This window comes from Corylus avellana, chromosome 3 (genome assembly GCF_965113065.1).
Source record: "Corylus avellana chromosome 3, dhCorAvel1.hap1.2, whole genome shotgun sequence".
In the NCBI taxonomy this organism is placed as follows: Eukaryota; Viridiplantae; Streptophyta; class Magnoliopsida; order Fagales; family Betulaceae; genus Corylus; species Corylus avellana.
The window spans coordinates 8,615,516-8,625,254 of NC_142492.1; the positions used below are offsets into that span (position 1 = coordinate 8,615,516).

The window sequence follows — 9,739 nt, forward strand, 5'->3', positions numbered from 1 at the left end:
AGGAACAGTTCGAATTTAAAAGTATTTTCGTTTGATTTTGTTTGTATATAATATCTTGCTATATATGTTGAATATTTTTTTTTTACAAAAAAGTAATATATTGAATAAAATTGATGGAGGTAGATATTATTTTAAGAGAATCGACTCAATAACTTGCCCAATTGAAATATTTTATCATCATGTTTTTTTCATAATGAGAAACTTTGGACCAATTTACATATTATACTATTATTTTACAGGGATAATGTGGCAGCATCCATCAACCCTTGAATTGTTTTTGTCTTTTTAACAAGGTTTCCTGAATGACTGATGACCATTGTCACATTAGCCTAGTCAGATATAATTGAGAAGAGTAATTTCATTTTTTTTCTTTTTCTACCATAACATAAAACGACAATCAGCGGAGCATGCAATCCAAAATATATACTATTAAAATTGATTTATTTGTATTAAACCCCTAATCTCTTGATTATTTGTCTGTTTTGAAATTTCAATAAATCTGAGCACCATAATTAACTTCTAAGTTTTTAATGGACAGAATTTATTCATTAATAATTTTTATGACGAGGCTTACACTGATCTTATCAAAGGACAACATATATGTGAATCTGTCAACATGGCAGGCATAAGATATGAAGGTAGTTTGAAGTTGGTCCAAGTTAAAGGAATTTTCAGATATTTAATGAGAGAGCTAAGAGTGCCGGCAATAATCAACCCCCTATGGCTGCTAGTACCCCACCCATCGAAAATGACATCGAATCCAAGCCTTATATTTATCTAATTGGTGAAGAAAGATTGAACCACACCACTATTGATGGTATTTTGTTACTCTATTATTTGGTGAGAGTGCCCTATTTGGCTATTTCTCTCCCTCCCAAGTTGGGATGATTTAGGTTGTAATAAGTAGTCTAGAGAATGTTCCTAGCTATATCCTAGTTCAACTTTTTTTTGTTGGTTCAATAATTACTCACATTCCCCCATTAGAATTATAGCCAGTGAAATTGCTTATACATGGACTATAGTACAAACATACACGAGTGAAAATTAAGATTTGAATTTGGGTTTCAATCTTTTATCAAATTCATTAGTTGTGCTTGTTAATGCGTTTTGGGATATGTTTTTTGTTTAGATTTCACAAATTCAATGATTAATTTGCAAAAAAAAGCACAAAAATGTACAATAGATGAATAACAAAATAACTCGAGACATAGTAATATGAAAAAAACAAAATTGTTTCAAGAAAAACGCATCATTGAAAATGAGGTCTCGAAACTTATATGCACATAATTAAAATTGCACTTAAATCACATACAACATTTAAAATCGTAATATATCATCGCGCTTCTAAGTTTGGCATTTAAGATTGTCTACGCTATTTCATAGGCCTCCCCTTACATTAATTAAACTCATATCAAGATGCATGCCTCTTATATTTCGAATCAAGATCTATTGAAATTCTTAGGAATTTGAAATTTCAAATTCAGGCCGTTCATTTTTCATTCAGTGATTATTATTCTGTCACGTGTCTCACTACTAATAAAATAATAAATATTTTATTATTTTATTAGTAATGAAACATGTGACAGAACAATAATTTTTAGATAAAAAATAAACCGCCTAAATCTACAATTCTAAAAACTAAAATTTTCTGATGCATATCCTATATTTTTAACAATTGAACCACGTATCGTTAAAGAAGTTATAAGTTCGAGTAAAAAAAAAAAAAAACAAAGAGGAGGCTCTAATACAAACTTCAAAGTAAGACAAAGTCCTCCTAGCTTTCAATTTCAATTCAACTATCATCATTAATAATCAGCGAATAGGAAAGGGAAAGGCAAGGGAGGGAAGGGGAGGTGGGGACACGTGCACGTGATCCGACGTACAGATGAACGGAAGACGCAAGTCAGCGGGTGAGGCTCTCTCTCTCTCTGTGTGTGCTGGCACGAATGAATGAATGAGTGTGGAGGCCAGAGGGGGGGACCACATGAAGACGACACAAATCTCAGCCCCAATTGTCTCATTTATGAGCTTCACATGCATGCTTACGTGTTTCTCTCTCTCACGAATCACGATAGATTGTGGTCGTTTCTGAGCCACCACCAACAGGCGCAGAGCACATCCATCCCATCCATCCGTTAATCAGAGTAAATGCAAGGTAGTTGGAACATTGGAAATTGGATGTGGAGAGTTTTAAATGCCACAACTTCCCTTTGACGTCCTCATAAATGAATGACTTTGACAATTCTAATTTTGAGAACAACACTTTCCCACTTCACAATTATCTTTTCTTTTGTGCGATAAATATTCATGTATACATAAATATTTTTGGAATTACTTTAACCCATTTACAAATTCTACCATCTCAGGGTTTACAAAGAGATTTTCTATTTAGCAATTTTTATTTTTTATTTTTTAAGCATTTTCAGCAGAAAAATTGTTAGGCTTATAATTTTTTTTAAAATATGATTAAATTTTTCAAAATTTAAATTTATCTCCTTTTTTTTTTTTAATTTAATTCACCCTTAAATTCTAGGATTGTAATTTTGAAACTCTTTTTTACCATCACCCTTTAACGAGCAGGTATAGCATATATAAGTAAGTGGGTGTATATATGATTTGCCAGTTAAAGTATACCCATTTATTTGTAACAGTTTTCACATGAGTGATTTGATGACTCTCCATTGGTCTTTAAAGTGGTTGAATCATCATTCTAATCGGTTCAAAGTGGTCAAACTAGCAAATATTGAAATAGTTCGACCACCTTAGAAACAACCAAGCATGTGGCGGACCAACCTGAGTGATGGTGGTAGCGGTGATGGTGCATCAATAAGCAAGGATGGTGTAATTACAATGAAGGCTGGCCACAACCGCCGGAGAGAGAAAAAAAATTTAAAGTTTTAACATATAATATGACATAGAACATAAGTGCAAATTAGAGTTATTGCACTCTCTATTTATTATCAGATACTTAAATCCTATTTACATTTTAAATAATGTAATAATATATTTATTACATGAAAACCACCTCCATAAAGCCACCACGATAGTCCAAAAGCAGAGGAAAAGTACGCCAACTACACTTGATGTGATGGCTTCATTCAATTTTGTACGACCCTCATATTAATTCATTCATATTTGCATGCGCCAATGGTACAAAAATACGGCTGTGTTTGGTAAAGGCCAGACCGGTCCGAGATCGAATTCAAAAACTCAAAAAAATAAAAAATAAAAAATTAATTTTAATATTCTTATTTATTATATTATATCAATTATTTTTTATTATTATTTAAATAAAAAAATTATTATAATTTTTTCACATTTTCCATTCCATTTCCAAACACAACCTACATTCACACCTTGCACCTGCATTTTTTTTCCTTCCTTTAGAATACATTCATTGCGCAGGTGGGCAAGTGGTGCAGACTTTCCTTGTGTACACACTACTAAAATGGCACAATCTTTAATTATGGGCTTCATATCCACCTACCATGGCAATTGGCAAACTACAATAATACTACGCAACCGCTCTAGGAAGTAGTTTAATTAGCTGGAATCATGCTTAATGAAATAGAGGTCATTAATTTAAATCTCCTTTTCCTTATGCGGACATGTCCAAAAAAAAAAAAAAAAATGTTACGCAACTTTTTTAAGCTAGCTTGGAATTAAGTAAAAATTATGTGAATTTAAACTTTTTTTTTTTTTTTTTCATCAAATGGCTTAAAAAATGTTACTATGCTACCGAGACAGTCAAACAAATTTCCTCTCAAAGCACATTTTTTTGTTTTTGGTACTTTTGAAAATACGCTTTTTCTTTATAAGACCAAAATATATTTTTTGCTCAAAGTTTTTTCATAACATAAAGTAACTTAATGAAAATATACTTAGTTTTTATTATAATATATCATCTTTCTAATAGGTAACATTTTTCAAACTGTTTGATATAAGAAACAACGTGAATTCACGTAATTTTAGAATTTATAATTTATTTTAAATTGTAAGGAAATCTTATCCTAAGTGCTTGAAAACAAACTAGAGTTTATTGGACTAATATGTATTTGATGTTAGAATATGAATTAAACGATTAAATAGATAATTTTTTATTAGTTTAAACTATTTGTGATAAGTGGTAATTTAATAATATGGTAACACAAAAAATTCAAACATTATCTCCGTCATTCACTTTGTCCACGTATTGGGCCTTGTTATTAATGATTTTATGATTATATCAATAATTTCTCATCAATTTAATTTTTTAGAATAAACAATAATTTAATAAAAAAATACACCTGCATTTTTAATAAAGTACATATCAACCTAATAATCTGAATCATTAGAAATTTTTTCAAACAAGTCAACTTACCCATATCATTATATATGTTTAACAACTTTAAACACAAATCACTCATGAAAAAAAAAAAAAATTAATTTAATTTTTAGTCACATGAACGCACTTAATTGTATATTTAATGATTATTGTAGTCAATGAAGTTCAAACAGATCATCACGGACAAGAGCCTGAGAGAGTGTATTGTCTATTTGTCTGCCTCCAAAATCCGTGCAAGCATTTAACCCAATATGGTAATTCTCGACCGTGAAAGAAGACGACGAAAAATACAACCTAAGAAGATGAAAAAGAAAAAACAAACAAGACGCTGAGACAGAGAGAGCCATACCCAAAAGCTCAGGATAAAATTTTGAAACCCGACGTATTTTAGAACTGTCATCAAGCGAAGGAAAAAGCAAAGGAAAATGCGATAACAGGAACAATACACATGGCTCCTTCGTCCTCAACTTCACCTTCCTCTTCTTCCTCCAAATCTCCTCCTCCTCCCCACTACCAATCCCCGCAGTTCACCCCTGTAAGTCGACGTTTTTTTGTACTCCCGTTTGTTTCTCAAGAAACGATGAAAAGAAATTATTGATGGGGTTCTTTTTGTTTGTTGTAGATTCAAGAATGCGAAAGAGAAGAGCATGACGAAGATGAAAAGCACCACCCAACGCCGCTCCACCAGGATCAGAGAAGCGCCGGAAAACCCAATGGCAGGAAGATTTCGGAGTCCGATTCCGGCGGTGCGTCGGCCGGAGAGGACGGTTCGGTCTCGTGCAACAAGTGCCGGCCGCACGCGCGGGAGAAGATCTCGGTTGTTCCAGTCGACAACAATGGCGTCAACAAGCACTCTAACTCGTCGATTGCGAGTCCCAACGGAATATTCAAGTCGATATTTTCGTCGCTAACTCGGAAGAGTCCGAGGTCGTCGGCGGATGCGTTGACGACGGCGAGAGAGGAGCAGTGGAAGATTGCGGTGGCGGAGCTCTCGCACAAGCTGATTCAGGCGACGAGAAAGAGAGACGAGGCTGTTCTCGAAGCTTCGAGGCTCAAGCACACCATGGCCGAGCTTGAGAAGAAGCTCAACAAGCTGGAAATCTATTGCCATAACTTGAAATCCGGCCTCGAAGAATGCAGTTTTCGGAAAGTCAACCATCACGGCGCTAACGACAAAGTCGTTGAGCATTTTCTGGTGTCGGTATCGGAGGCTCGGTCGTCGGTCCGGCTTCTAAGCCGGTCGCTCGCTATGCAACTCCGGCAAATGGGAGGAAAAGTATACGAAAGAATTTCTGCTCTTCTCCAACCTTATGATATCAAAGTTTCGCACTCAAAGAACCCAAGAAGCTTGCTTTTACACCTTGAAGCTATTCTGAACAAAGCTTTCTATGAAGACTTTGAATCAGTTGGGTTTCAAAAGAACGCCGCGAATCAAATCCTGAACCCCATTGATCGGTGCGAGGCGAACTTTGAATCCTTCAACTTGCTCCAGAGTTTGACATGGGAGGAGGTCTTGAGCAAGGGAACAAGGCATTTCAGCGAAGAGTTCAGTAGGTAAATTTAATCGAAGATTTAAAATATTTAATTGAAATAAGATATCAAACCATGAAGATAAAGTTCAATTCAGTATCTTGAGATATGAAATGATGAAGTCAAGATTGGTAAATTTTTGAGTTAATAATGAAATTATTTAATTAATACTTTTTAACAGGTTTTGCGACAGGAAAATGAGTGAAATTGTGGCGATGTTGGGGTGGAACAGGGCGTGGCCAGAGCCGCTCTTGCAGGCTTTCTTTGGTGCGTCGAAGAGTGTGTGGCTGGTGCACCTTTTGGCCACGTCGGTGCACCCGAGCTTGCCTATACTTCGGGTGGACAAAGGGGTGGGATTCGATGGGGTTTACATGGAGGACATGGCTGGAGATAATGTGAAGAAGTTGGTTCCTTCGGTGGTTCGGATCATGGCTGCACCTGGGTTCTATGTGTATGGTAGCGTGGTCAAGTGCAAGGTGCTATGCAGGTACTACAACAACAACAACAATGATAACAATCTGTAATGTTGAAGGCAAGGGTTTTAATCCTATAATCAGGTTAGGAATTGAAGGGTTTAATTATGTGTTTAAAATTGAAAACATTTTGATCTGTTTATAATACTTTTGTAGTTTTGCTTCTAATTGCTGTATTGGGTTGATTGTGATAGCACTGTTAAATTGGTTTGTGATGCATAATGTGGTGAGAAGGGGGGGTGGTGTGATTTTTTTTTTTGGTTTGAAATAGTGTTCTTATAAAATTGTTGTGTTTTAAAGAGGATTTTTTATTTTGAATTGTTTTTTGTGTTTTGAATAGTATGGCGTAACGCAAGATGAATAACCCATATATATATATATATATATATATATATAGAGGAGATAGATTATAAAGGTAATTGCACGTGCTAAGTCTCATATTTGTTCTTTGTTATCGAAACAACCTAGTACCGCCATGTGGGACTAGAACATTACATGACGTGACTCTAACGAGGATGGCAAAGATTTATGTGGAAGATTTATGGGGAGATTGTAAGATTTTAGTCCACATTGCAAAGATGAATAGCTCTTATAAAGTGTCTTGATTGTAAAAATACTCATGGATGTTAAAGTTGTACATTAATTCTTTATTAGGTAAGACTTGAGCTTTATCCTTTTTCCTTTTAGAGTGTTTAGTATTTTTTTTTTTTTTTAGGTAGTTAACTCTGGCATGTTTTTAGATGTTAGGTTGTGGGGTTTTTTTGGGCAAGTAGTGGATTGGCATTTTCTGGTTCTATGTCTCATTCGTTGTATGGTCTATTGTGATCTTCATCATTTTATCTTGTTTGGTACACGAATATTGGATTCTTATTGTATATCAACACGATAAATTTATGGGTCCCAAGTAACCAAGGAAATTATAAGAGCATCTCAGCAGCATTATTTATTTAGTTTATTTTTTATTTTTTAAATATATACTTCAACAAATTCTTTAAATGAATAAAGAAGAGAAGAGAATGCTAATTAATGTAGTTATCTAAATATAAAGAATCATATTATCTTCGTTTTTAAGATTCTTGAAAGAATCTATTAAAGTGAAATTTTGGATCTTATTAATTAGCTAAAATGTAAAGAATTTAATATTTTATATAGACAATATGTTGGAGATGCTCGGGGCCATGTGAGTGGGATGCTTCTCCTGTGAATGATTTTTGGATCTTCTGAATTTGGCCTACCATTTTAGATTAGTATTGTTCTCGATCGTTATGGGACCAAGGAATTAAGCAAATTCTCTGTATGAAATATAGAAGTACAACACATACATAAGGTAGGTGTATTAGAGATTTTCTGTAGGTTTTTTAACGGTTCAAATTTATTTTTTATTTTTTATTTTATGAAAAAGTGAGTGAAATTAAACTTGAACTATTAAAAAAACAACATGAGGTTTTTTGTAGTTTTTTTAAGGCACCTAAATCCTTTTTTTTTTATACAAAGAAAAAGAAATAATTAAAAAAGAAAAAGAAAAAAAGAACTCGCACTAGGTGTATTTGTATATATGCAATTTGAGTTTTAGACTCTTCCTATTCCTAATCCATATGGTACCATGGTAGAATGCTTGGTTGAGATTCTGATTAAAAAATTAGAGTTCCTGAATGTCGGTCAATACATGACATCTGCAAATTGATTACGATTATGTATAGTAGTACGTGATGACAAAGCTCAACTATAAAAGTACAGAAATCTCGTGCAATAAGATTGCTTTATTATTTCATGTGAGAGGCTATCTAGATTCCGGTGTGTACTCAAATAGTTAGAGCAATCGGAATCTAACAATTTCTCTCGTAAAGCTGTCCATCACAATGCAATAAAATAACCTAACCTTCATTGCATGGAATCTAAATCTGAAATAGAACCCCAAATTTGCATATATTATTTTCTTAGAACCCCAAGTTTGCATTGATTGAACCTTACTTTCTATTAGTAGTGGAGCTGCCATAAATTCTGCTTCGTTAGAATGGGCTAAGGGTCTATGTGCACAATCATTGAAGGAGTATGCATTTTCAATCAAGAGCAATGCCACCAATACATGGGTTTTACTTACTCTGGCTGACATAGTAAAAAAATTTACACACTTTCTCCTTATTGGCACTACACCCAACCACCAAGCGGGAAATTATAGTCGGATCACCAAATATAGTAGTCGTAACCATCCCGAGTGTTTCGTGAGTGGTGCAACCTCCAAATGTTTCGTAAGTAATGTGACCATACCTAGAGATTCATGGGTGGCTGATCACCCCAAACCACCAATTTTAGTAGACTTACGGCACCGTGAAATTTTTTATCAGCTTTTTTGACCGGATAGGCAGAGTTGGTGAGAGAACAAAAATCATATGTAGTTTTTGTCTGTCTTGCCTTATGGTTTGTTTCTTTAGGTAGTTAAGGACACAAGAAGAAAGATAACGATATAGATAATAAGAAGTAAAGACTACACGTGGGTGTGCACATCACATGCATTCATGATTAAGGGGAACAAGTTTCGGACCATTGGATTACATGCAAATCGGCATCTAATGGTCGCAAACCAGAGCGCAAGAAGAAGCCAATGTCTGGAGTAGCTGAGTCAAATCTGAGCGTTGATCAGTTGTAATCTACCCAAGCATCTTCGTTTGTGGGTGTACTTTTTGCCATCATTTTGATGCCCTCGTACGTGCCAAGGAAAAGATCAAGGAGACAGAAGAAACATTAGGCAATTAGGCATCATATCAGTAGGACTCTATCCCATTCCCACCTCTTCTCTTCTCCCATTCTTCTCTTTCGTATTTTCTTGACAATGACAGGCGTAGGGCTATGTCCCTGCTAACTAGCCTGTCTATGGTCCAAATCCACAAGACCCATAAGAGAAGTGAAAGGGAAAAGAGAAAACCCCCCATGTTACTCAAACAACAGGACCAAAGCTGGGAAACAATAGAGAGAGGGAGAGAGATTGTGCGCAGAGTCATCTTGTCATGATATGAGGTCCACGAAGATATGAATACAGTTTTTCCTTAAATTGGGTAGTTTATTAAATTGATATACATATTCTAAATACTTGTAATTTTCACATATGTATTTACTTCTCGTGTGTATTTTAATTGTGTATGTGATTCTCACATGTATTTTTAAAACTACATGTGATAATTTATAATAAAGTACCTAATTATTGGTTCGATTGCTACAAACAGCGCATGCCAACTCATGATGTAATATATCATACAGCCAGTCTTAGCCAACGAACGCTTGAGAGAATGAGTAAGAACAGTATGAGAAGACTTGTCAATGGTTGTTGGCAGGGTACTCTTTGATTGCTTAAGTTAACACAAGGTGAACAAAATTGCTCTAAAGATGAGAGCTAGGGTGCTTCTGGAAAGAATGG

The 9,739-nt window shown here is 34.8% G+C and overlaps 1 protein-coding gene across 1 annotated transcript; it reads left to right on the forward strand.

The window, feature by feature from the left end:
• Window positions 1-4,540: 4,540 nt before the first annotated feature.
• LOC132174958 (cyclin-dependent kinase-like protein) lies at window positions 4,541-6,495 on the forward strand. Its single transcript, XM_059586729.2, has 3 exons — window positions 4,541-4,859; window positions 4,947-5,878; window positions 6,036-6,495. Exons 1-3 carry the CDS (start codon window positions 4,773-4,775, stop codon window positions 6,376-6,378), a joined length of 1,362 nt encoding a protein of 453 aa, XP_059442712.1. The 5' UTR covers window positions 4,541-4,772; the 3' UTR covers window positions 6,379-6,495.
• The last annotated feature ends 3,244 nt before the right edge of the window (window positions 6,496-9,739 follow it).

What these genes read in the sequence shown, in the direction of transcription:
- LOC132174958 (XM_059586729.2), top strand. Translation starts at nt 4,773, where the DNA reads ATGGCTCCTTCGTCCTCAACTTCACCTTCCTCTTCTTCCTCCAAATCT. An exon ending in AATCCCCGCAGTTCACCCCT is followed by an intron (nt 4,860 to 4,946) that starts GTAAGTCGACGT and finishes TGTTTGTTGTAG; the next exon opens with ATTCAAGAATGCGAAAGAGA. An exon ending in TTCAGCGAAGAGTTCAGTAG is followed by an intron (nt 5,879 to 6,035) that starts GTAAATTTAATC and finishes ACTTTTTAACAG; the next exon opens with GTTTTGCGACAGGAAAATGA.